This window comes from Telopea speciosissima, chromosome 1, assembly GCF_018873765.1.
Source record: "Telopea speciosissima isolate NSW1024214 ecotype Mountain lineage chromosome 1, Tspe_v1, whole genome shotgun sequence".
In the NCBI taxonomy this organism is placed as follows: domain Eukaryota; kingdom Viridiplantae; phylum Streptophyta; class Magnoliopsida; order Proteales; family Proteaceae; genus Telopea; species Telopea speciosissima.
The window spans coordinates 14,005,155-14,033,125 of record NC_057916.1 but is presented as its reverse complement, the minus strand read 5'-3'; the positions used below and the strand labels follow the sequence as shown (position 1 = coordinate 14,033,125).

Below are 27,971 nucleotides of genomic sequence, written 5' to 3'. Positions count from 1 at the left end.
AGAGATGACAGATTTACTCTCGTTGAAAAATCTGCATTAAATGTTTTTGAGAATAAAACAAATGACAATTAAATGAATGTGTCAAGTTCTAAATTCACCAATAAAAACACTCATTTATTTGGTGATTGAGAATGCTTATGTGGGAATCAGAATATGGATTGCTTATGAACAATGTTCATGTCTAGATTTGTCGTCTTGCAATGGTAGGTCAGGTGGGATTGAAATTTTATGGACATGTCTAGATTTTATGGACAAAGTATTGGAGTGCTAGGGCATGGAAACTTTTTGTTATTTTGGTAAAGGTCTGACATGAAACAATAGTAGGGCCGATACGGACAGATATTTTTTATGTATTCGATTTTATTCAAGTCGTAAATGGTCTTGGTGATTCGATTTTGTTCAATTCACTTCTTCAGTTCCTATGAGATTTGGGAATGTCTTGTACTAGCTTTGAAGAAGCATGAAACGGAAGAAGAAACGTGCAGAACTACAGAAGATAACTGATGAGAATCGACAGTTAAAGACAAAGGCAGAAAGGACAAGTGGAAATTAAAATCTTAGAACTTATATTTTAGCCTTTAGGGTATGTTTAGTATGGTTTAGGTTCGATTTAGGTTTCCTAAAACTGAACCCAAACCTATTAAATGAAATTTCAGTTTCCAAGACCAAAACTATTGGTAGAGAAGAGATGGAAAATTTCAGGGGTGGTGTGGTCAATTTCAATTATGGAGAAATATCTTAATTGATCACATGTCAAATTTTGAGATTCATATTGATTAAGTTGACTAATTCAATCACAATTTCATTAGCTTTTATTTCCTTATTTTATTGGGCAACCAAGCCCATGATCTCATGTGACATGGTCAAATAAGTGGGTAAGTTGTCTACAAGATCATTTCTCAAATGTTGCAGCTACTGCCTTATCAAATAGTGTTTTTTCTTTCAACAATAATTTCATAACTTTTGTTAGAGAGAAGAACGTTGTCTGGTCACGCGCAAACATAACCCTCTAAAGTAACCGTCTCACCCTTTTACAAAAATGAAAAATCCTTTGGTCGATGTCCCTACAAATCCCCTCGTTGGCCCCAGGTGATGGGGCCACGAGACGAGATAGTGTTCTTCCCATTTTGTTTTCATACAAATAAATTAAGGGAAATTTACACATACCACCCTTGAGGTTTGACGAAAGGATATTTTCACCCTCTAGTTTTGAAAAATTCTGCGTACCCCCCTGAGGTTTGCAAACGGTAACAAATAAGCCAATTCCGTCAGTTCATGATTAACACTGTTAAAAATTAGACTTGAACTGACAGAATTGCCCTTACAAGAGAAAAAAATAAAAAAACAACACCTGCAACTCATCTTCCCCAATCGATTTTTGGGAAGATGAGTTGCAGGTACCCTTGTAGGGAACAGCATGGAACCGATCCTGATTCACTCTCTTTCCTTTCCCTCTTCCATTTGCTTTCCCATCTAAAAAACTTCACAGTAGCTGCACGAGACCCATAACAAAACTACAATACCTCTTCAACGTGCTCTGGCAACAGAGGAATTCTGGTGCGTGATAACGCAACTTCAAGTTCAGGAACAAGGACTTTGGAGATGATTTCATAGAAAATCTTCACACTCGGAGAGATATTTGCGTTGTCATGATATGAAGAGAACAGTTGTGGTCTCGGAATAGAGGGAACTTTTGAGTTGCTGTTCTACGAGTGTTTTGAGGGACCAGTGGAGGCTGCACTTCTAGGGTTTTCGGCCGCGGCCGCCATTAATTAAGTTTAAACAGAAGTGAATAGCGACCCTTGAATTGAGAAGATAAAGCAAAAGCTCTAGAACGATACAGAAACCTTTCAAATCTCTAATCCAAAACCCTAAAACGGATCAAACCTTGTACTCAATAAGTGGATTTCATCAAGGAAACTGAAATTCGTGAGCAAAATAATTGAAATTTAGGAGATTTTCCCACTATAAGAAGTAATATGACATGGATAAGTATTTTGCAGAGGAATCTGAACATAAAAAATCTATGATTCTTTCGCTTTTTGTCTTTTATCCCTTTCTTTATTTATTGTCCACACACTCCATTTCTGAATTCCGATAAGCTTTGAGAAAGACAAGGCAATTGTAGGCGGTGTTTAGAAGTGAAAAACTACAGAAGTTGCAGTGTAAGAGTCATATGTTTTACGATTGCAATTTGCAATTGATTGAGAGAGACGTTCCTTCATACATGAGGGCGGAGAAAAATCAAAAGAGTGTTCATCAGAAAGGTGAGGTAGGTAGGCAACCGTCATCATCCAATTCCATTTGTCTAAAGCTTTAATGAAGCAACAACAAAAAAAAAAGAGAAGATCTTGACGATCAGGGGGTTGAGAGTTATTGAGGGAAAGGAAAGAGAGTGAATCAGGATCGGTTCCATGGTGTTCCCTACAAGGATACCTGCAACTTATCTTCCCCAAATCGATTGGGGAAGATGAGTTGCAGGTGTTTTTTTTTCTTTTTTTTCTTATAAGGGCAATTTCGTCAGTTCAAGTATAATTTTTAACAGTGTTAGTCATGAACTGACGGAATAGACTTATTTGTTATCGTTTGCAAACCTCAGGGGGGTACGCAGAATTTTCCAAAACTGGGGGTGAAAATATCCTTTCGTCAAACCTCAGGGGTGGTATGTGTAAATTTCCCATAAATTAAGGGAGAGGGATCTATATGCTCGCTTACATTAGCGTCTTACACACCAAATCAATAGTAGTTATAAAAATAATATATTTAATAAAAAAAGAGACCCACATATTTAATAAGGAGAGAATAGAAATACTGAGAGAAAAATACACATTGACCGCACATGTTTTCTTTTGTCATAAAATAAAAAATGACAATTTAAGACAACTTTTTTTGATATAAACAATTCAAGACACAACACAACATAACATATTTCTTATTTCACGCTCTACCATAAACCAAATATTTTTCCCTCCATGCAAGCATTGGGTTAATGGGTTAGTGAGTCAATGGTCGCAACAATAATAAGGTATAAGATATGTGAGGATAATCTAACTTATATAATTTATTTTTAAAAAAACTGCATATATATTAAAAAATAAAAATGGATACATTCATGCATTGATATGACACTTTATATTTACTACTTGGTAGTACATGTGTTAGTCTATGTGATAGAGGACCTCACATACTATTATGTGGCAAATAGTAAAGCGATTTGCTCATCTACCACGTGATCTAACAAATTTACTATTATGTGGCCAATAGTAAAGCGATCTATTTCACTAGTCATATTTAAAAAAGAAAATATCAATATATGAGAGGATTAATAATCACATCTAGGGATGAAGTTTTTCATAATACTAGAGAGAAAACTTCTCATATCATGGACACAGTGTCAGTAAAGAGAGAGATTGTGCGAGAGCATAGGAATATGACCTAAGAACTTAATGAGTTTATAATTTAACACGGGGTGTTGTGGCCATTACAAATTATTTTTATTTATCTAATGAACTAAATTATTACATCAGCATTAGCCATAATCTTTCAAAATCGGCCCCAACTAGACACGCTAGGCGTAAACAGTGTTAGATAGATTGTAATAAAAGAGAGATTATATAAATAATTTGTTATTTTGGGAAAAATGCTTTAGTCCCACATCGAAAAACTATAAAAGTTATAAATGGTATTTATTATATTACCTTCTTTATCTCTTGAATTAAATCGGAAAAGGGAGACATTCTACAGTGTATATGCGAGGACGGCGTAGCCGTCCGCACACGCGCACTCACACGCGCGGCGTGGGCAAGGTCAGAGAGGCGTTAGTGGCGACGTACGCACGCACTTAGCACTTTGCATCGCGATGCAAGCGATCCGATCCGGTACGTTGTTTTTTTAAATGATCGATCCGCTCGGATTAGAAGATCCTAAGGTCACGCCTCGATAGGATATGACTGTGTGAACAGGTTCATCTCTGGTTTAATCTGGACCGTTAGATCATATGGCAATTGATCTAATGGATACAGAATGAATAGATATGTCTATTTAGAAGAGGTGCTCCACTTCTATAAAATAGGAGTCATGTGTTCAAACGAATTATCTTTCCCTCTTACAATTCAATATCTCTAAGTGGAGTTCTGTGTTTTATATTTATTGCTTTGTTGATTCCTGAAGGTGAATTTGTCGTGTGAGACAAATATCTCTTTTAAGATAGCGAGATCGCGTTCAAAGCAGTTTGAAGTCTCCTTATTCAAACAGAGTTTTTTCCAACAAACAGCGTGACATCCTACTGGCAGTTTTTTCCAACTAAGCTCCAACTGTAAGTCGAGTTGACTCATCATCTAAATATCTGATCTGAGTTGTCATGCACCCACTCTATGTGGCCCACACTGATCGGGTCCCACATTTCCTTTTCTTAAATGATTACTAGAAATCATGACCGTCCTTCATCACACTCATGCCACTTGGCAAGATCTTGGACTGTCACTATCCAACACTTAACTGTCCGCACATGGCTGAAGACCAAGAAGTTAGTGGAAGAAGAATCCCCACCAGAAACTGGACAACTTAGACTCACTGGCGGTGGTGGGCCCCACCAAATACGCGGCGCAATTATATAATTCTCACTGTCAGAAAAAGAAAAAGGCCAATTTTCCGTTAGGAAATTTCGAAACTATCCCTATAGTTTCACAAGAAGTGACAAGTTCTAGTTATGGTATTATTCGTAAATCAAGTAAAAGAATAGAAGTGTCTTGTCATTGGCAGCTGTTCTTCACTGGAAGGTATAGTACTGATATTTATGAAAACGTGGAGGGTAAATCGGTCATCTAGATATACAACTAAGACGACGACGTAAAGCCATTAACGCCGACATCAGCTATTTTATTTATTTTTGGTGAAAATGAGCTATTTTATTTTAGTTTTCCACTAAAGCTTACGCGTTCTGTACTTCACTTCTAGTATTTTCTCAGTTTGGTTGAAGCAATCGGTGGAGTTTCAAATCCTCTGTACATTTGGAAGATCTGTTTCGGATTTGTTTTCGAAATTCTCCGCTCGTCTGAAGGTATTTCTCTCAATTCGATCGCTTATTATCTCTGTATTTTGAGCTATAATGGCTTGAAATCTCCTTTCTCCGATGAAGCTTTTTAGTGCATTTCACTACTAGCCACTTCGTTATTCTTCTTCCTTTTTTTCTAGGAAGATTATTTTTAGCTTGCATAGTATTTTAAAGCAGTTCGTTTGATGAATCTGAGTATTAGCTGAGATTTCTTTCTCTGATGGTAAAGTTTTTTGTTCCCCATTTTTCGGTCGAAACCCTAGATAGGGGGCCGAGGACCTAGATCTACTCTTTCTTTCTTTCTCTGATTAGTTTTGCTTATTCTGTAATCTTGAGGGTTCTGTTGAAAATCAGCTTTCTTGGATTCCCTTTTGTTTGCCATCGATGGATAAGACCAGTAAGGTTCATCTTGTATCCATTATCATCTCGTTGTCCTTCATCTTTTTATTTCGTGTGGTTTGTGCCGACAATTCATCGTTTGTTCCCGCTGACAAGATCCTCTTGAGTTGTGGTGCACACGGTGATACTGTGGATACGGACGGTCTGAGATGGACCTCTGACATCGGTTCCAAGTTTGTGGCCACTGGTGATAACTCATTAGCATCCCCAGCTGCTACTCAAAATCCCTCTGTTCCTGAAGTCCCTTACATGACTGCAAGGATCTTCCACTCTGAATTCACTTACAGCTTCCCTGTTGCCTCTGGTCGCAAATTTGTCCGTCTCTATTTCTACCCGGATTCTTATTCTGGCCTCAATGTCTCTAATGGGCTCTTTACTGTCACCTGCGGGCAATATACTCTACTCAAAAACTTCAGTGCTTCCCAGACCACTCAGGCTCTGAATTACGCATTCATCATCAAAGAATTCTCAGTTAATGAAGATAGTGAAAGATTGAACCTTACTTTCACACCATCAAAGGCTTCCAATACCTATGCCTTCGTGAATGGGATTGAGATTGTGTCAATGCCTGACATATATAGTACTGCAAATGAAAATGTGTTTATCGTTGGCGAAGGTGCTCCATTCTCCATTGATAACAGTACTGCACTTGAGAATGTTTTTCGGCTAAATGTTGGTGGAAATGATATTTCACCGACAGGCGATACTGGCATGTTGAGGTCTTGGTCCGATGATTCGCCATATATCTTTGGTGCAGCGATCGGTGTGACTGACACGGCAAACTCCACATCCGCAATTCAATACCCCAAAGGCATGCCTAGCTATGTTGCACCAGTGAATGTATATGCCACCGCTAGATCGATGGGTCCAGATCCAAATGTCAATATAAATTACAATCTGACATGGATTTTCCCAGTTGACTCAGGGTTTTTCTACCTGGTGAGGCTTCATTTCTGTGAGTTTGAGTACACCCAGATTAATCAGAGGGTGTTCGACATCTTCCTCAATAATCAGACTGCAGAGAAAGCGGCAGACGTGATTGCTTGGACTCAAGTGAGCGAAGTTCCTCTCTATAAGGATTATGTGGTGCTCATTCCAAAGGGGGAAGGCCAGCAGGATATGTGGCTTGCACTGCATCCTAATAAGAAATCATTGCCCAATTATTATAACGCGCTCTTAAATGGATTGGAGATTTTTAAGGTGAATGATTCCACTGGAAACCTTGCTGGGCCTAATCCGATTCCCCTTCCGGTGCAGGAAGTGATAAACCCATCTTTGGCTTCTCCATCTTCTAGTTCAGGTGGCTCAAAGAATCATGCTGCAGTCATCGCTGGAAGTGTTATAGGTGGCATCATTGTTGTCTGTCTCCTTTGTTTTATTGTGTTTGCTGTGTCACGACGCAAGAGGCAAAAGAAGGAGTCCAGTTCTAGTGATGGACCATCTGGCTGGCTTCCTCTTTCGCTCTATGGAAATTCACACTCTGCGGGATCTGCCAAGACAAACACTACAGGAAGCTATGCTTCTTCCCATCCTTCAAACCTTTGTCGCCACTTCTCATTTGCTGAAATCAACGCTGCTACCAAAAACTTTGACGAGGCATTACTCCTTGGTGTAGGTGGTTTTGGCAAGGTCTACAAGGGTGAAATTGATGGTGGAACCACTAAGGTAGCAATCAAGCGTGGGAACCCACTCTCTGAGCAGGGTGTACATGAATTCCAGACAGAAATTGAGATGCTTTCAAAGCTAAGACACCGCCACCTGGTCTCATTGATTGGTTACTGTGAAGAGAACTGTGAAATGATCCTTGTTTATGATTACATGGCTCATGGGACACTTCGGGAGCACCTCTACAAGACCCAAAAACCACCACTCCCATGGAAGCAAAGGCTTGAAATCTGCATTGGAGCTGCAAGGGGATTACACTACCTCCACACCGGTGCCAAACACACTATCATCCACCGAGATGTCAAGACGACGAACATCCTCTTGGATGAGAAGTGGGTAGCAAAGGTTTCAGATTTTGGGTTGTCAAAGACAGGACCAACATTGGATCACACGCATGTTAGCACTGTTGTAAAGGGTAGCTTTGGGTATTTGGATCCGGAGTATTTCCGACGGCAGCAGCTCACAGATAAGTCAGATGTTTACTCATTTGGGGTGGTACTATTTGAGATCCTGTGTGCACGGCCGGCATTGAATCCAACATTGCCGAAGGAGCAGGTGAGCTTGGCAGAATGGGCCTTACATTGCCAGAAGAAAGGGATCCTTGACCAGATTATGGATCCATATCTGAAGGGGAAAATTGCGCCAGAGTGCTTCAAGAAGTTTGCAGAGACAGCAGAGAAGTGTGTGGCAGATCAGGGGATCGACCGGCCATCAATGGGTGATGTGCTGTGGAACCTTGAATTTGCATTACAGTTGCAGGAGAGCTCCGAGGAGACTGGTGGGATTCAGAGTGACGTCGACATGGAGGGCACCCCATTCAAGAAAAGCAGTGGGGGAAAGGACCCAGATGGGTATGAGAGGAACATTACGGATTCAAGTAGCAGTGGGATGACAATGAGCATTGGAGGCCGAAGCCTTGGGAGTGAGGACTCGGATGGTTTGACACCCAGTGCAGTGTTCTCACAGATAATGAACCCCAAAGGACGTTGAGAACTCTGTCTTCAAATCAAAAAGGGAGATAAGTTATGTTTGGTTAACCAAGTTGTGTCTTTTGAATTTTTTTCCCGTTCATTAGTATTGAAGCTTGTAAATAAGCTTGAAGTTTATTTTCCCATGATGTCCAAACTATGTACATCAGGATAATTTGTTTAGCAACTTATCTGTGAGGTTAAAGTTCAGATCTCATACATAATTGCATTTTTTGGCATTAATTATGATATAATTGTGATTAAAGAAACATTAAATATGATATTTCTACTAAACATGGAAATGTGATTGTCTGAAATCCAATTTTCTACCTTTGGTCAAACTCTGCATGGATTTTTTGCCAGTCATGATTCCCTTACCCAATGATTGGAAACGAGTTATGAGATGTCAAATTAGAATCTAATTATTTTACCCAAGAAATAAGGAAAACACATTAATAAACCCATTTCTCATAATTGTAGGACCTTTCATTCTACATCTAAATGTCCCAAGAATGTCTCACCCCCCCCCCCCCACCCCCTCTTCAAATTTGTTTAGACAAAGAGCATTCACATTGATATGACTCTTTCATGTGCCTTTATATATAATGCTCTATGAAAATTGTTTAAAAAAAAAAGGTTGAGTGATTCTATTGAAAAATCAAGGGGAATAACCCCATACATAGTGGGGTTATAAAGTTGAGATGATGCACCAAACTGGACTTGTAGTCTATCAAAGGGATTTACTATCTATCAAATGGTAAAAAATGCTAAATCATCTTGTACATGTAGAAAAAATTCCTACTACAAGATGTATGGGGTCCTTATTCTTATAAATGAATGCTTGGCAATGTGATAAAATTGTTAATATGACATTGATCAACTTGGTGTTAGGACATTTTGATCACAAAAATTTGTAGATTTTATTGGGATACTTAAGTGTGGACTGAAAATCCAAAGAGTAGGAGAAGTGGGTTATTAAGACTTCTCTCCCCACCCCCATCCCCCCAAAAAAAATAAAAATAATAATAATAATAAAGAAATTCTAATTGATTTTTGTAGCCATGTATATCATCATAGATAACCAATTGGGTATTTATATTAGAATCAATGCGCTCTAATTCTCTTTTTAAGTCGCTTCTACTTCCCATGAAACAAGTGGTTTCGGAGTTTCTAGTGGGAAAGGTTTGGAATGAGGATGAGAAAGACGAAATCAAAACTAAAAATCACTGCCAAGTAGAAACAACTGGAAAATTTTAGTTGACCCACATTAGTGATGGAGTGGGTGAGCAGTCAAACTCAATAGGAGTTGGAGCATATTATCATTGTTGGACAAAACATACATAAGCTCCATGTATATAAATAGGGGAGAGGTTTTGTGTCCGGTCATGCATACAGCCATCGGATGCAATGAGGGGTGCACAATAGATCTTCATCCCCTTCCTACAAAACCTTTTGCCAAATATATGGAAAAAGTATCTCACGACGTCCTTTCACATAGTTTTTTTTTTATTCTCTCTCCTACCTTGACAAAAAAAATAATTCCAAAGCTATTTATGTCAATACATAGGGTGAATTAATAATGCATGCAAGAGCATTTGATTGAACGAGAGATCTTTTAATTCATTGGAGGTTAACCGGTAATTTTGTATGATCCTATGGCACAGAAACCACGCAAACGGCTAGCATTTTTAATTTTTTTTTCATTTTTTAATATTATATGTGCCGATCCAAGCCTATTCTGGTGAATCCTGGGTATTGGCGGGTCGGTCTAGGTTATCAGAATTGAATCGAATATGGGAACAGTATCTATCTGTATTGAACGGTTTACCCTAACAAAATACCAATACCATATGGTATTTTGACCATTATGCCCACATGTCGGTAGCATGCACCAATCCGGTATCGGTGTCAGCCGATACCATAAACCATGAGTTTGGAAGGGACTGATGTGGATCCCAATTCCATTCTTTTAAACCCTAAACATAATTGCTGTTTCTTTTTTCCTCTTTTTTTGGAGTGGGGGAGGGGGTGGCTGCTGTTTCAGTTATTCTGTTTTTGTATTGCATCTTATAAAAATAGTTATAGACGATTGAAAAGGAAGGCTCAAATTATCTTTCAGAGTATGAATATACTTTTTCTATGCATACCATACAAGTAAATAACTGCATTTGCAACGCCTTTTTGAAGTAAATCCCACTGCAGCTGCTTCAACATGGCTGGAACCTTACTTAATGGATTCAATTCAGTCCTTTCTTTTCTATACCCTTTAATTCGAATATACCAAGGTGATAGCAACTGCCAACTCAAAGATTTTAGAAGCTTGAAAATTGCTTTCTTATCCCTGGGAAAAGACTTGCTTGTGCAATAAATGATCTTTCTGAACTACTAAGCTTTTGAAGAGAGAGTGCCTCAATTCCAAGTTCTCAAAAATTACAGGGTTCATCTAACGATTCAACTGATTTTACAGAAAAAGACATGACATACTTTAGACATGAGGGTTGGGGGGAGAAGAGAGAAAAAAAAATATTTACAAGACAAGCTGTCTAGTTTATAAATACTCACAGAAAAAGCAATCAGCAATCATTTAGAAACCTGGGCTACTGAATCTGCAAGGCTGATTATCTTCTTCTGTAGCTCAGGCTTGTTGGCACCCACAAGTTTGTCGACCTGCTGCCCATCTCTAAGGATGAAAAAGGTTGGAGTGGCTCGGATATCCCATGAAGAGCTGAATTCCTGCATCATTGCAGAAAACACAACATTTCCATCATAAAAGAACTTCTGACAGTGTCTAGAAGACAATGCATATGAAGTCCATTTGCTGGATAGCCCGTGCAACTAAATGTCTCATGTTGTAACTATTGGCAGAGCTAATCCCTTTGGATGGTTGGACAGGCCTTTGTTGGGGCACTATATAGTTTTGTTAACAGAGGTCTGTGCAATCATGCCAGAATTCCTGGACAGTAAAACAGTAACATGAATTGGCCATTGCCCCAAAAGCTGACTTGATGCGTTTCTGACCTGGACCATTTCATCAGAAGACTTCTGTCCTCGTTTTATTTGGTATTAGGCTTTCCGACTGAATCCCAAATTTTGAACATGAAAGATATCTAGGTTAAATTTGGAAGAGGAAAGGTTCTTTTGAATTTGTGAAGACTAACCCTTTGCATTTACATATCTATGCGAGTATCCAACAATGGATGCACATAGAGACGAAAACCAAATGGAAACTAGAGGTATCACTTACAGTTAGCTGATCAACATCCACAGTTAGAAACGTGAGTGTAGGGTATTTCTCAGAAAGCTCACTGTAGAGTGGTGCAATCATTCTGCAAGGACCACACCATGACGCACTGAAATTCACCACAACCTGTTGAACAGATAAGGAAATTCAAGCTACACAGAAAATGTAGAAAAAGAACACAAAAAAATTTAAAGAAGCAAAGTTCAACAGAAAGCACAAATTTGGAATGGTAAATTTGCAAACTCAAATAACTTCATAAAAAAAAAAGGGCGTACCCAGTGCACGATGCTCCCGCCATTGTGGGGTCGGGGGAGGGGCATAATGTACGCAGCCTTACCCCTGCTTCGCAGAGAGGCTGTTTCCAAAGTCTCGAGCCCGTGACCACTTGGTCACAATGGAGCAACCTAACCGTTGCACCAAGGTCCACCCTCAATCTCAAATAGCTTCATATATCAACAAAATACTCTAATACTAGCTTGCATTTAGCATGTACAATATTTTAGAAAGAAAATCAGAACCAGCTTTAGTAGGCGGTCCCCTCCACAGTTAGTAATTCAGCAGTTATGAAATTGGGACACATTTTGTACACATGCATACAACATATACTTGGAGACAGGAAGATAAGCTTCCATTGTTCTGGCCTGTCCTTTCCTGAGAACCATATAATTTTTTTTATAGGTGTTCTATTCTAAGGGGGAGAGGGAAGGTGAGATCTAGGAGGCTCGAACCTGAGACCTCCTAGTAGGGTAGGCTTTTACGCACCATATTATTAGCGTATCAAACATCATGTTGAATACCTGATACATGTTTGCATCAATATTCAACCTTTTTTTAAGTGCAATTGGTGTAGTACACGGTGATTCACAATCTAGGATTTCTGCCACTAAGATAGTTTTCCCCTCAATGATGATGGAAAGAATATTGGTGTAATGAAAAGCAGATAACTGATGCACAAATACGAGGAAAGAGGTTACAAGTTATTTTGCCCCATAGCAAGAAAAGTGAACTATACACACATGATCTCTATAACAATGGTCACAAGTAATGCTTCCAAGTTAGAGGCAACTAGTACTTTATACATGGGATCTTTGAGGAATGACCGTTGGTAAATTTAAACTCGTACTAGATCTCAAAAAGAATTCATTTTGCCTGATATAATAATATAGTAATCCGTTTGTTCAACCAATAGAAACAATTCATTTCGCCTAGCATGTTATAATAACTTCCAATGAACCTTCTTTTTCTTCTTCTAGGATGGTTATGACCGTGTGTTCAAAGCTTGAGTTAGGCTACATCCACCAAAGATGTTTCTATATCCAGGAAGTGTGAAACAATTGTAGAAGGGGCAAATAACAGGGGTAGATCATAGTGAGTAAATATGATTTGGTGGATGACACAGGTGGAGCATGTGGAGTGAGCGATGCCAACGAAGGAAGATCCTGGCTCAATGCAGAAAATAGTCCCACGTAGGTTCAGAGGCCTAGCCCCACCCCAACAGTAATGGTGCAGCATAGGTCAACTAAGAACGAGCTTCGCTTGGTTGGCTTCCTATGCTGACAAATGCCCCCTTTCTCTTCTCTGAAGTCTATTTATATGAACTATAAAAATTTGAAGTAGGAGATGGTCAAAAATAGAAATTAGGCTGATCTGACATGTGAGAGCATATAAAAAGACTGAAAATAGATCCAAGTGTGGGATCAGGAAGTGTAGGTCTTAAAACTCACAAAGTGACATTATATGGGAGGATTTAACATATACAGAGTGAGAGAATTCCATTGGGAAGCTTGCACGATGCATATGGAAACCAAATACAAAATAAGAGTTTAGATATAGATCAGAAAGAATCTGACAGTAACCTTGAGCTCAAGACCCAATAAACTGTCCATTAAGCAGCTAGAAGAAGAGGACCGGCATGTGCTTCCTGAAATTAGCAAGACAGGGCCCTAAAACTCATGGACTCAATGAATCACCAGCAAGTCAACATTTCCATGACTTAGTGCCAAAGCAGTGATTAAACAACCTACCCTCACAGGTTCACATTGCCGAACAAGACCTCTTTAAGGAATCTAAGAACCTCCGAAAAAGGCACCATTGATTATAATGCTACTATCGCTGTATTTCCCATAACTCCAAGGGTTGGCCAAATTTCTCACATAAGCAAGATATAGTTCTCAGTTCATTTGACAAATCACAGATGCTGTGGATTGGGAACCAGAAAGTTTGAGCCCATGATACATTTAATATGATACATGATGCTTCACAGCCAGAAAAGGAAGAGTAGCATAGAAAACTTACAAACTTGCCATCCTTATTTGCTTCTGATATCTTTTCATCCCAACCTTCTTTGGTAGTTACAAGATGTACATTTCCACTGGCAAAGTTTACAGCATGATCTGAATCGTCTTGGTCCTTGAAATTTTGCAAGTAGTAATGTTACTCCCCCATAAAAAATGACGCAGCAAAGTAAGAAACAAGTACCAGTACAATAATAAATTAGCCAAATTTTGCAATTACCACTTCAGAGCATAGTTAAGAAAGAGGGGGAGGACAAAGCAAATCTTCCATGCAAACAAATTAATATCACATAGTTAGAGCATACCAGGAAAGGAAAATATAAAGGTCTAACCTGTGGGTCTAATTTTACAAATAATCGACCACAAGAAAAAAGGGGAAAAAAAAAAGGAGACAACTATTCAATCAAGATCAGTAGCCTCATTGCAACACCCTATCATTTTGATGCCAGCAAGACAAACCACCCTGTTTCTGGCAAGAATGGGTGAAGATAATCGGAGGAGAAAATTTTGAAGAGATATGACACTAAGAACAGGAAAGACGGATTTTCTTTCTCTGAGGTGAGCTGTACAATCATCCACATGCCTCTAGATGAAAGAAGATTCTACCACCACTACTAACCAGATATCTGGACCTATTGACCGGAGAGCAAGATGGTCAGATGCCCGTAACACATTTTGGGCCTCTAAGCCTGTATAAAGGTGGAATGATTCTATGGTTATTAAAGGAATATGGCAGCCGTAAGGACAAAATGAAGAAATTATTGAACAGGAAGAATCATGCTATTAAAGTGGACAGTCATTGAAAATGCACCTGCCATCCCCCAGTGAGTCAATGTATTCTAATTTGTTTCTATTTCCAATAATTTTTCATCTTTCTTCATTTTCTCAAGAAAAGTTCACATTATATCACCTATCACCAACTTAGTAAATGTTAGTTTGACTAAAACATACAGAGTTGAGCAAATTTCACTATTTTCTCCATAATATATAATCACGACATTCCACCTCCAGTAGGGAGGAGTGATTTGATTCAGATTGAGGAAACTAAAAGAGCAAGGGACAGGCCTAAAATAACCATAGGAGAAGTGGTGAGGAAAGACATGCTTAGCTTAGGCCTCATATCATGTATGACTTCGAATAGATATGATTGGAGAGCAAGGATCCATGTGGCCTACCCCATTTAGTTGGGATAAGGCTATGTTGCTGTTGAGGGTGGACCTTGGTGCAACGGTTAGGTTGCTCCATTGTCACCAAGTGGTCATGGGTTCGAGTCTCTGGAAACAGCCTCTCTGCGAAACAGGGGTAAGGCTGCGTACATTATGATCCTCCCTAGACCCCCCCGGTGGCGGGAGCCTCGTGCAATGGGTACGCCTTTTTTAAGGCTATGTTGCTGTTGTTGTTGTCGTTTTCCTCCTCCAGTACATCTATTCTGTCTAATTCCTTAATTCCCAACCCAAAAATAAAGTTAGTCCTCACTCAACTAAACTCAGATCCTTTTCTTAACTAAAGAGTGATGCCACTTTAATGAGCCTAAAACATGGGTAGGATGTAGGTATACAGGATTTATTTTATTACTTTAGTTTGAGTGTTTTATTTCATTAAGTAATTGTTACTTCCTTGGTTGTTAAGGATAGATAAGAGTCTTTTCTGAATAGAAGTCCTATTCCTATTTTGGATAAAGTTTTATTAATAAGGGTTGTCGATTCATATTATGGATAGAGTTTTAATGATGTGGAACACCTATTCTAACTAGTTTCTATTTAAAGTTGTAAGGCCATACAGCCTCCATAGTTTTATCAATTAAAGAAAGCTTTGCTTCCTCAAGTTCTGTGGAGAATCAGAATTCTGTTGTAGTGATGCCAGCCTTGGGTGGTGATTCACAGGTCATATTCTCATTCTTGTCTATCATCTCCTTCTTTTCTAACTTGCTGAAACTTAGGTCCGTGTTGTAATGTCAGTTCTTATGCCCACATCTGTGATTTATCTGCATTAAACGGGGTCAGCTATATGGACCTTGTTCGCCACTCAACTCTATTCAAAGATATTCAAAAATTCCCCACTATATCTGTGGATAATTTCAATAATACGCCTGAAGAAAATGATGTACCTCAAGATTTAAAGTTGCTTATATTATTTGGGTGGAGATTTTCTAAACGGTCCATTTAGGAAGCATTACCTACACAGCCCCCTCCCCCCCCCCCCCCCAACAAAAAAAAAAAAAAAAAACTTCTGCCATGTTAGGGCAAATAGGAATTTTGTGGATAGGTAGTTGTGGATAGGTAGACCCCCAAGTCCCCAGCTTACATGTCAAGTTTCAGCCAAATTGGAATTTACCAAGTTGTAAAATAAAGCTTTGAAAACCCTATCCATGGGAGCATGCACAGCAGTGGTCGAAATACTGTAGCGTGCAAGGACATACATGGAGATGCATGCCAATATAAAGGAGGGTATTTGGTTGAATGAGGCTCTAAATTTTGACACATGACTAATTGATACAATTCCGGGATCCAAAAACCCTGTTTGGGTTTTTCTCTGTGCTCACCCAATTGTACAATAGCCAAAAGTAGGAAGAAAATGGCAATTCTGTAAATAACTCCAAGTTTGCAAGGGGGAATGGCAAGACCATAAATAACAAGAATGTAATGTAGTCCTAGATAGGTAGGAGACCTACTAGGAGCCAGATAACAGGATCAATAGCAAAAGGGGTTGCTGGTTCGATGGACAACACCAGGTTTTAGGCTAATTCTAGGGTTTAGGATCGGAATTTGGGAATGGGTCTTATATAGGTTTAATATGCAGGTCTAGGGGGTTATTATGGGATAAAAATAATTGGATTTGATTAAGTTTGAAAATCTGCAGAATTAGGGTTAGGGTTTCGGGTTTTAGGTTTAAGGATCTAGGCTGAAAACTAGGGTTTAGATGGTCAGATGGGACTCTGTTGAATAATGTACACCAGAATACCCTGGTCTTTTTGGGTATTTTATTTTGTAAGTTATGTACTGCCTAGCTATGTCGGCTATGGCAGGGGTATTATTGTCACACAGTGTTATTTTTCACATTATAAATATAAGCCTTGGGCTGATCACATTGATCATCCAAGCAATTCCATATTTCGGTTTTGTTAACAATGTATCAGAGCCTATTTCTCTGATCTAGATTACAAAACTTCCACCCCTCCATCATTTTCCTTCCTCTCCATCTTCTTCCTCCACTCCTTTTTTCTGGTTTTTTTCTTTTTGCTTAAGGGCAATACTAATGAGGTGATCAGATGATCTAGCTGCTGCCCTCTACATACCTCAATTTATGTTCTACAAGATTGGTTAAGATCTGCGTTAGCTGCTGCCCTATTCTTCTCTGCGATTTTTTGGAAGCCCTCTCCTTGAAGATCAAACATACTTATCATCGGAGTTTGATTGTTCACCTTTGGAGGTTCTTCTTTAGCACCATTGGACAGCAACTACTGCAGCCCTACATTCAGCATTGGAGCTCTTTTCCCTCAATCGATCTCACTTTCAGGGTTTTTTTCAAAACCTTAACTTTATCGATTTTGGGGTTTTAGGTTTCGGCTGTTGCTGATTTTTGGAGGGTGTGTCTCTCCCACCACACAGAGTACTCGACAGAATTTTCAGCCTCTTTCAGATTTTTTTGAAGACCCCCTAACCCTAATCGATCACCTCTTTCAAGGTTTTTTCAAAACCCTGCAACTTATCGATATTTGGGGTTAGGGCTGATTGTGTTGTTGCTACCATGGGTTTTTTCATACCCTATATTTGGCTTCTTCTTCTGGTATTTTTGCCCTGCTTATCATCATCATGCCAGACTCTGATACTACCACGACTACTTCTGACGGCGATGGTCAGACTAGGTCTGATTTTCTTCCATATGCTGCTGCCATTAAGCTTGATGGTACGAACTATTTGATTTGGGCCAGATCTCTATCCTTGACCATGGCTGGTAGGGGACTCACTAGCCATCTTACTGGCACTACCAAACAGCCCATTGAAGAAGGTGCTGCCCGTACTAAATGGGCTGCCAACGATGCTATGGTGATGTCCTTTGTTCTGAATTCTATGCACACTGACCTCTCTAGTCAGTATCTCCCCCTTGACACTGCTACCCAGATATGGACTGCTGTCAAAGGAACTTATGGTCGATCAGGAAGTGGTACTCAGGTTTATGAGATCAGGAAGACACTCCAAAACAATACTCAGAAGGAGTTGTCTGTCACTAAATACTATGCTGCCCTCAAATGTTTATGGCAGCAATTGGATCACTATGCTCGTTTTCAGCCTACTACTACTGCCGACATTACTGCCTATCATTCTTATGTGGACCAGTTTCGGGTGTATGATTTTCTGGCTGGCCTTAATGATGACTATGATCCTATTCGGGTGCAAGTTCTTGGTCGGGTTCCTTTCCCCACTTTGGAGGAGACCTTTTCTTATGTTCACAGTGAAGAGACCCGTCGGGCTGCTATGATGGTTACTCCTAAAGTTGAGAGATCAGCCTTACAGGCTACTGGCTCCACCCTGACTCCTTCATCTGACAGTATTGCTGCTGCTGCTACAGCCAAAGAGCCTGTGAAGTGTGATCATTGCCACAAACCGTATCACACTAAGGCACGATGTTAGAAGCTACATGGGAAGCCTGCTGATTTTGAGGCCCAACATGGTCGTGCTAAGCCTAAAAACAAAGCCAATCACACTGAAAGTGTAGCTCCAGCTCCCACTGCTGACATTGGTTTCTCCCAGGAAGAATTCCAAGCTCTCCGGGGTCTGTTGCAGACATCTGCTGCCCCTACTACATTTGCTGCCAATTCAGGTTCCTTCTTTGCCCGTTCAGGTATTTCCTTTGCTGGTCATTGCGCATCGGTAGTCTCCACTCCTTGGATTATAGACTCCGGTGCCACTGATCACATGACAGGTTCTTTTAGCCTCTTCAATACATATTTTCCTGCTTCCGACAAAGATAAAGTCAAAATTGTTGATGGGTCCCTCTCCTCAATCTCAGGGAAAGGATCCATTGGATGTTCTTCTCTTACATTGTCATCTATGTTGCATATTCCCAAGTTTACCACTAATCTTCTTTCCATTAGCGGTATCACCAAATCTCTGAATTGTAAAGTGACATTTTTTCCTACTCATTGTGTTTTTCAGGAACTGGGCTCGGGAAAGACGATTGGATCGGGTAAAGTGCATGGCGGATTGTACCTACTTGATAGCGACCATGCATCTACCCAGGCATTACCTTCTAGGCTCTGTCACCCGGCATCTTTCTTTTCTGAATTACACAAATGGCACTCTAGACTAGGACATCCCCCTTTAGGTACTTTATCCAATTTATTTCCAGCATTAGTTAAAGATTGTAATAAGGAAGACTTTTTTTGTGAGCCTTGTGTCTTGGCCAAACAGACACATTCAAATTATCCCATTTCTAATAAAAGATCTTCTTCCTTATTTCATGTTGTTCATACTGATGTGTGGGGTCCAAGTAGAAAAGTTTCTCTTTCCGGTCATCGGTGGTATGTCACCTTTATTGATTGTTATTCTAGATTCGATTGGGTCTACCTCATGCACACAAAAAATGAAGTTTTTTCATGTTTTCAGCATTTTCACCAGTTGGTTAAGACCCAATTCAATGCCACTCTTCAAATTTTGAGGAGTGACAATGGGACAGAGTAAATGGAAGGTCAGTTCCAAAAATACCTTGCTACCCATGGAATCCTACATCAGACCAGCTGTGTTGACACTCCAGCCCAAAATGGTGTGGCTGAGAGGAAAAACTGCCACCTCTTGGAGGTAGCTAGGGCCCTTCTGTTTGCTCGCAATGTCCCTTCCCTTTATTGGGGGGATGTTGTCCTTACTGCAGCTTATTTAATTAATAGGCTGCCCAGTCGGGTTCTTCATTCCAGACCCCCTGTTAAGCTCATACTTGGCTCTTCTTCCTTTGTTGTCCCCCCTAAGGTGTTTGGCTGCGTTTGTTATGCCAGGGATACAAGGTCCCCTGGTAAACTTGAACCACATAGTCTCCGCTGCATTTTCTTGGGTTACTCTGCTACTCAGAAGGGGTACAAATGTTATTACCCTCCATCCCGCCGGACTTTGGTCAGCATGGATGTCGTCTTTCATGAGAGTGTTTCCTATTATGCGTCCCCACCTCTTCAGGGGGAGAGTGTTAGTGAAGATGTGCTGACCATAGACTCTCCACCTCCACTCCAGTCTGTTTACAATGAGCCTGTACCAGTTCGGCCTACTCCTAGTCCTCTTTCTGAGTCAGGGGGAGACCATCCCTATTCAGGGGGAGCAAACTACCCCAGTCCAGACTCCTATCCAGAGAACTATTAGTAAATTTCAAAGGAGGATTGATGACAGTACTGTGAAGACCTATGCAAGGAAACATAAGCAGGTTCAATCAACTGTTGCCCCAGTACCCATCCAATTGCCGAACCTGGATCCAAAACCTACCTCTCCACCTGGTAATGTTCCTTCTCCTGAGTTACCTATTGCTCTTCGCAAAGGTGTCAGGACTTGCACTCAGCATCCCATATCTCATGTTGTTTCCTATGACTCCCTTTCCCCATCCTTTCGTGCTTTTGTTTCTTCTCTTTCTTCTGTTCGTATTCCTAGCAATTGGCAGGAAGCTCTATCAGTTGGAAAGTGGAAGGCAACAATGATGGAAGAAATGGAACGGAGTAATACTGATCACACACTCTTTATAAAGAGGGTTGGTGAAAAACTCACTGTTCTTATAGTCTACGTTGATGACATAGTGGTTACTGGCAATGATGGTGATGAGATCAGACGGTTGAAGACCTTCCTTGGACAAGAATTTGAGATTAAAGATCGAAGGAAACTACGATACTTTTTTGGGATTGAGGTTGCCAGATCCTCTAAGGGCATTTTTCTCTCCCAAAGGAAGTATGTCCTAGACTTATTGGCTGAAACCGGGTTGTTAGGCTGTCACCCTTCAGATACTCCTATGGATCCTACTGTTCGTCTCAAGGAAAAAGAGGGTGAGCCTGTTGATAAAGGCCGGTACCAAAGGCTTGTAGGGAAGCTGATTTATCTCTCACATACTCGTCCTGACATTGCTGTTGCCGTGAGTACTGTGAGTCAGTTTATGCATGATCCCTATTCTTCTCATATGGAGGCTGTTCTTCGTATTCTGCACTATCTGAAGTCAGCTCCTGGAAAAGGCATTCTTCTGTCTGCACATGGTCACCTACGGATAGAGGCATACACTGATGCCGATTAGGCTGGTTCTGCGGATCGCAAGTCTATCTCTGGATATTGCTCCTTTGTAGGTAGAAATCTTGTCACTTGGTGTAGCAAGAAGCAAAATGTAGTTGCTCGTTCTAGTGTCGAAGCTAAGTTTCGAGCTATGGCACAAGGTATTTGTGAGTTACTCTGACTCAAAGGTTTGCTACAGGATCTTGGTGTTCCTATTCGTCTTCCTATGATGTTGTACTATGACAACAAGGCTGCAATCAGCATAGCACATAACCAAGTACAACATGATCGTACCAAGCATGTTCAGGTGGATAGGCATTTCATCAAGGAAAAGTTAGAAGAAGGACTGATTTGTGTTCCCTTTGTGACATCTACTGATCAACTTGCTGATATCTTCACCAAGGGATTGTCTGGGAAATTATTTCACCCTAATCTAGTCAAGTTGGGCATGATAGACATCTTTGCTCCAACTTGAGGGGGAGTGTTGAATAATGTACACCAGAATACCGCCCCGTGGGGGTATTCTGGTCTTTTGGGTATTTTATTTTGCTATTTATGTACTGCCTAGCTATGTCGGCTATGGCAGGGGTATTATTACCACACGGTGTTATTTTTCACATTATAAATATAAGCCTTGGGCTGATCACATTGATCACCCAAGCAATTCCATATTTCGGTTTTGTTAAATTGGGATCGAGAATAGGAGGGAGAGGGAGGGATGTTTGCTGGAAGTTTGGCACAGATCTGATGGTTGGAAGGTGAATGTTTGGGGATCAAGCTAAAATTCGAAGGAATGGTTGCAGGTTTAATGGAGGGGATGGAAGGCTGGCTGTAGTAATCTGATTGGGTCGATGGGAAAGGATGGATTAGGTTAGAGGATGAAGAGGGGAAGGATATATGCAGGAAACTAAAATTACTTACTGGTTTGATCTCCTTCAAAGGCAGCAACAACTTGAAGAAGCTCAATTGAAGAAGAAGAAGAACCTCCCGGTACTGGACAGACGCAAGGAGTCGTGAGAGTCCACTCACCCTTCACCTTGAGATCCACAAGGCAACACTCACACAAGGGAGCAATGGTAGCAACAAAGGCAGCAAGCATAAAGCTGAGTTTTTATTAATCAAAATTCGTCTTCAATGCTGGCCTCCCTTACAAACTTATATAGAAGACTCAAAAATAGACTTAGACACTAAAATGGAAAGGCCTAACCCTATCCCTAACCTATTAGGTAACTTAAATTGACTAGGAAACTAGAATACTAAAGGAAATAGACTCAAAACATGGCTGGACTTATAGAGTCCTAATCCAGCCCAACTTACATCACATGACCACTTAACCAAGTCACATGATCACTTAAATTGACCCAATTGGATGCAACCAATTTGAACCGGTTCAATTAAAAAACATAAAAATAAACTAAGTATTGGGCTAATCCCGTATGCAACCTATATACCCCTAGTTTAGGCTCATTAAAGTGGCCTAATACATAGAAAACCCTTCGGAACAAAGGCCCAACATGTCTATAACCCAACCGTAGGCCTATTTCTGAAGAAATGAGCCAATTTCTATGATGAACCTGCATCAGAATGTTTAAGGTGCTACTTGGTAGACAAGGATATAAAGGGGATTAGTATTTATTGAGTGAAGGTAGACTTGGAAGCAAAACAACATAAAGGAGAAAAGGGATTAAAGACAATAGGGGAGGGCATTAATGGCAAGTGAGAGAATAAAATAAGAAACAAATAAATTGCGAGTAAAGGGGATGTCTTCAACCTTAAGAAAGAAAAGAGGATAGTTATTGAAGACAAAACTCAAAAAGGAAAATGATTTGAGCCGCATCAGACTTTGCGGGCTGCTCATCCCAGAATAGGACAAAACAGATCATTGCTAAAAGAACTAAACAGAATTAAGAAAGAGAGGGTTAACATGGGAAAACAAAATATAAAGGGAACTGAAGAACAACCGAGAGGTTGTCTTCAACCTACGAACATTAAAAAAAAAAAAAAACCAGTGATGGGAGGTCCCCTTGCATTCGAACCAGACCCTCATCTAGGACTCCAAATCCCTTGAGAATCTAGGAAAAACTTGGAAACCCCAGTCCTATCAATTCAAGACCATATCAATCCCAACTCCCGTGTAGTATGTTAAAAATAAACTTCTGAGATAGAATCAGGCAGAATATCAAGAACCAAGTTTGAGACTCTGATTACAACAATCAACTGAAACCAGATGTCGATCCTAACTCAACTACGTGGATCATTTCTAATACAGGGATTATCCCCTTAAGTTTCGATCCGATATGATGAGAATCAGATGAATTGAACTCATGGTTGAGGCTACAAATACCGCAAAGGAAGGGGGGGAGAGGAATAATGAAAACATGGAAGTTTAATTTTGATATTGGAAACTTTTATTGCATTTTGTTCTCCTTGAAACAATACTAGATTAGAAAAAACTCCTCATTGAAGCTTTACCATTTTTTTTCTCTAATTAATAAGACATATTTTAATAATAAAAAAATTAGGGTTTTCGACAAATGCCCCCTGAAAATGCCCATTTGTCCAAATGCCCCCTACAACTTTTCTAATTGCAAACTCCCCCTACTTTCAAAACATTGTAGCACTTTGGTCTCTGCCATTAATTTGGGACGTTAGATGTTAGTTTTAAGGAATCTAATGACCAAAATGCCCTTCTAATAATGACCCACCAAAATGCCCTCATCTTCCCCAAATTGATTAGGGTTGAAACTGACAAATTTTTCCCCAAAAGTGGTTAGGGTTTGAACCCATCTGGAAAGCAAGAGATCAGAATTGGTAATGATAAATCATGGCTTATGGGTGGAGGAGAGTGCCCTTTGACTAGTTCGTCTTCTCCTTTCCCTTCTCAATCTCCTCCGACCAATCGAAGGCAAATTCCTCATTTTCTTTCTTATTGCCAATTCACCCTTTTTTTTTCATTTGTTTATTGTCGCAGAATGTATCGTATGACGGATATCAGATGTTGCTATTTTTATCGCTTGCGGAATTTGAATTTTTCTACAGATTCCTATGGTTTTTTCTGTTTGCACTCTCTTCTATTCTTCTTCTTTCACATAAACAGAGTGGACAAGAAGCTTAATTTACCAATTACCACTAACAGCCATGTGGGTGGGATTCATATCTTTCCACACATAATTTCCTTTACTGGATTCTTTTTTGAAAACCTTTATTAAGTTCTAATGCTTCTATTGGATTTTGATTCGAAGGGTTCTTAACCCAATTATATATTTGAATGAAGTAAAATGCTTTTCTTGGCTGATCACTGCTGGTGTGTAGAGCTGCTGACTTTCTGCACAGCCACTCATCCGCTGAGAATCTAAAATTGAATGCAGGGGAAGACATTCTGTGGCTTTCTCATCCCTGGCTTTCCAGAAGACAATGACAAGGTCAATTTACTGTATTCCATCACTCTTGACTTGTTTCTACTATATAGGGAATACAGATTCTTCTGGGAATGTTACGCATTGATAGTATGAGTATCTCAGTTCTTGTTTCTGTTCCTTTTCTATTTAGACCCGGCTGTTCTAACTTCTAGTGGCCAGGCTGGTTTCAGGAGGAAAAACTCAAGTCATCCAACTACCTTATTGGAGCTATCAGAGCCTACTACTAAGAAGGCAAATCTATCTGCCAGAAGGAAGGAAAGTATCAAGATGGGTTCAAACCCTAACCAATTGGGGGAAAAATTTTCAGTTTCAACCCTAATCGATTTGGGGAAGATGAGGGCATTTTGGTCATTTTATTCTTTAATTTTGGTGGGTTATTATCAGAAGAGCATTTTGATCATTAGATTCCTTAAAACTAACATCTAACGTCCCAAATTAACGGCAGGGACCAAAGTGCTACAATGTTTTGAAAGTAGGGGGGAGTTTGCAATTAGAAAAGTTGTAGGGGGCATTTGGACAAATGGGCATTTTCAGGGGGGCATTTGTCAAAAACCCAAAAATTTATTGTTGCTATTTTTGCGTCTTTATAATTAGTCACTACATAATACCAAATAGTCATCATTCTTATCCTCGAAATAGACAATGATTCAAGTTTAAACAAATGTCGAGAGAGAAACTAGAATATCCTGCCTTAAATTGCCTCGTCTAAAGATATGCATGTGTGCTTATATTAGACTTCAGATATGTTGATCATTCCATGCTGCCACCAACACCCATACTAGCTATTGATTTTCAAAATAGGGGAGCCACTATGAAATATTTACAACCCCCCCCCCCAAATAGGTGCATCTTTTGGGGTGCGGACTGGACCTTTGACATTAAGCCAAGAACGGGATTTCATACGGTCCCACATAAGGCCATTAGCCATCAGGACTTGAACACAGATCTGAGGACTAAATATAGAAAAGTTCTCACCCCTACACAAGAATGAAAACAAGCATCAGCATCATTGTGTGGTGGTAATTGTGAGCCCTGGTAGGAAGGGCGAGGTTTTATGTTTGGAGTAGGGAAGGGAAGGCTTTAACCTTAGGATCATTTAAGAACTGACTTAGTTTGGTGGTCAATGTTAACTAAATAGTCCACCCACTCAGGTTAGACTCTTAATATGGAGAAAAAATACTTAAAATATGCAGCATAATAAATTGCTTGAGGATGAGGGTGGCAGATTGGATGCAGAAGTGCCATGTATAAAGAAACCTACTTAGATGAGGATGGTGGAGTGGATGCAGAAAAAACCTCTCATGTGGGGCATTAGTTCGAGGTTCAAGATAGAATACTTGCTCTCTAATGCACTAACAGAGAAGACAACAAGACCAAGAAAATGATGAGAATATGAAGTATACTCGGTCAATCATCCAAGATTGATTGTGAGCGGAGAACTAGAAAAAGCTGCATACAGATTCATCAACAATTAGGACAATGAACTTATCAAACTATACAATCTGGAAACAGTAATAACTATAAGGACGAAAGAGAAAACAGACAATAAAGAAATTTTTTTTTTTTTTTTTTTTTTTGGGGTGGGGGGGGAGGGGGTGTTGATGTCTATTATCAAAGACTAGTTAAATTTTTTGAGCTACTGCATGCAATACATTTTAAAGACTCACCCTATTCCTGCAAATTCCCATGGAAGGTTGGAGAACATGGAATATGTTTGAAAGACTCACCCTAGCCACGCAATTTCCCATTGAAGTTTGGAGTACTGGTTCCTCTTGATAGGAATCCTGCAGCACCCTGAAAGTACAGAACACATCTTATTAGCAATAAAAATTTACAACAGGAACTGAAAGTCCATATCAGCAAAAATATTAAAATAAAAAAGGAAACAAGATGCCCATATGGAAATACGAGGTAGAACCAAAGATCAAAATGATTACTGGAAAAATCTGATACATTTCCGACTAAAGCTTTAGTCATGTATCAATCGATAAATAATCAAAAGGTAGAATTTTCCCTTTTGTCTTTTTTTTTCTTGGGTGGGGGTTGTTAGTTCCTGAGTGCCAGAAAGGAAATTATACTTCTACACATATGGGGACTGGGGAGCTCATTTGATTCAACTCCAACAACCATCACAAACATCATAGACTGTCCGTATTGATCCTTGCCAAAATGTAAAAGAGAAGTTCCACTTTATTTAGGTAATCTGCATGTCAAATATTCACAGTGACCACAGCCCTGTATGCTTCTGGGTGTCCAGCTGAGAAGTGTAATAAATAAAGAAAAAAAGGAAGCCTACCCCTGTATATAAAGAGCAGTAACTTCCATGATTGGGTATTATTTTGTTTATTCGACGATAAAAGAGCTGAGTCTGGCCAAATGAATTTCATCAAAGCAACAAAAACAAACAAGGTATTCCATTTCATATTACAACCATATTTGGGAATACAGAAGGCACTGATCACAACAAGTTGTAGTTGAACTATCTATCTGATATTAATATTTAGAAGAAGAAAAAAAATACTTTCAAACCAAGACATTGAGATGACCCTCCTGAAAACAACTCAATTTTGTGGCACATACCCAAAACTTGCATAAGCTGGAATAAAATACACTACAGAAGGATCTTGAACAAGAAAGAAATAAATAAAAGTAAATGAAATAGAAGGAAGAAAGAAAGAAAATAAATAAAAGAACAAAGATATATATAATTAACATGAAAGATCTATGAGGTACTTCATTTTGCAAAATTGAACAAATGTACAGACCTACAATTATGAGGAGGAAGATTCAATCCTTGCAAACCCAACTCAAAAATTACATGGAAATGGAGTGTTTGAAATTCTCATAGAGAGACCAACAAGAATGAAAATTAAGCGACTTTGACTGAAACCAAAATAGAGAGGAGGGGGTGGGGGGTGGGGGAGGAACAAAAGTCTTTAAAGGCATCCGACTGAAAGATTTAGAACCCGAATAATTTTCAAGGATTAAAAACTAAGTACTACATTCATGAAGCAGTTCAACATTACCTTCAAAGTTTAGTAGCTCACGGAAACCCTTCTTAACCTACACAAGCAAACCCAAATGAGAACACGCATTAACCGCCACCAATTCAACCAAACGCTCCTAACCGGACAAAGTTTTCCGCAAACAATATAGAATTCAATTGAGCGGAGAAACAGGAAAAATAAAATCTAGCAAACAAAATCCTCAATGAGATTAGCATCGTCATCAAACGAAACAAATGCAATCGCGAACAATTCTCACGATTTAACAACAACAAAACCCAAAAAAAAAAAAAAAAAGGGACAGAACATCACCAGAGGTGCAGCTTCAACTCGTTTAAATTCGGTCCATTAGTCGATTATCATTTGAGATTCCAAATTCTAACTGAATTTTGTTGTCAGAGTTCCTGCGAACAGATCATTCGAGCCAAAAAGAAACCCCAAAATGAATAAAGCGGAAGCACTGATGGTGTAATCCAAAAGATATGATGAAGAGGGAAAAAGGAGCTATGATAATTATTGAACAATTTCGAATAAATAAATAATTGAAACAAACAAGGAAAATCATAGGCATTAATGGCTTTAATTAATTTTACTTAAACCTTTCATAAAATCAATCAAACAACTGCTTTCTGGTATCTTTCATCCTTCTTAATAAATTTCAGACCAAAAATAAAGCCTGTTAACTGTACATTCAAACA

The 27,971-nt window shown here is 39.5% G+C and overlaps 2 protein-coding genes and 1 long non-coding RNA gene across 5 annotated transcripts; 2 read left to right on the top strand and 1 right to left on the bottom strand.

The window, feature by feature from the left end:
• The first annotated feature begins 113 nt into the window (after window positions 1–113).
• On the top strand, window positions 114–15,259 carry LOC122666210. Its single transcript, XR_006333510.1, has 3 exons — window positions 114–192; window positions 2,156–2,165; window positions 15,250–15,259. It is a non-coding gene; the product is annotated as an uncharacterized LOC122666210 (long non-coding RNA).
• LOC122666146 (receptor-like protein kinase FERONIA) lies at window positions 5,351–26,567 on the top strand. Of its 2 annotated transcripts, none has more exons than XM_043862283.1 (3): window positions 5,351–8,114; window positions 20,651–20,654; window positions 26,556–26,567. In XM_043862283.1, the coding sequence occupies exon 1, from the start codon at window positions 5,438–5,440 to the stop codon at window positions 8,105–8,107; it is 2,670 nt and encodes an 889-aa protein (XP_043718218.1). In that variant the 5' UTR covers window positions 5,351–5,437; the 3' UTR covers window positions 8,108–8,114; window positions 20,651–20,654; window positions 26,556–26,567. The 2 variants fall into 2 exon arrangements, with proteins under 2 accessions (XP_043718218.1, XP_043718211.1); XM_043862276.1 differs by lacking the exons at window positions 20,651–20,654; window positions 26,556–26,567 and adding exons at window positions 14,309–14,311; window positions 20,672–20,684.
• LOC122666186 (thioredoxin H4-1-like) lies at window positions 10,483–27,366 on the bottom strand. Of its 2 annotated transcripts, none has more exons than XM_043862329.1 (5): window positions 27,295–27,366; window positions 25,936–26,062; window positions 13,622–13,735; window positions 11,330–11,452; window positions 10,483–10,818 (listed from the first exon to the last, which is right to left on the bottom strand). In XM_043862329.1, the coding sequence occupies exons 2-5, from the start codon at window positions 26,014–26,016 to the stop codon at window positions 10,666–10,668; spliced, it is 471 nt and encodes a 156-aa protein (XP_043718264.1). In that variant the 5' UTR covers window positions 26,017–26,062; window positions 27,295–27,366; the 3' UTR covers window positions 10,483–10,665. The 2 variants fall into 2 exon arrangements, with proteins under 2 accessions (XP_043718264.1, XP_043718274.1); XM_043862339.1 differs by having other exon boundaries at window positions 25,996–26,062; window positions 27,295–27,355.
• Between the last annotated feature and the right edge of the window lie 605 nt (window positions 27,367–27,971).

What these genes read in the sequence shown, in the direction of transcription:
- LOC122666186 (XM_043862329.1), bottom strand. Translation starts at nt 26,016, where the DNA reads ATGGGAAATTGCGTGGCTAGGGTGAGTCTTTCAAACATATTCCATGTT. An exon ending in TGGGAATTTGCAGGAATAGG is followed by an intron (nt 13,736 to 25,935) that starts GTGAGTCTTTAA and finishes CAAAATTTCAAG; the next exon opens with GACCAAGACGATTCAGATCA. An exon ending in CAAATAAGGATGGCAAGTTT is followed by an intron (nt 11,453 to 13,621) that starts GTAAGTTTTCTA and finishes TCTGTTCAACAG; the next exon opens with GTTGTGGTGAATTTCAGTGC.
- LOC122666146 (XM_043862283.1), top strand. Translation starts at nt 5,438, where the DNA reads ATGGATAAGACCAGTAAGGTTCATCTTGTATCCATTATCATCTCGTTG.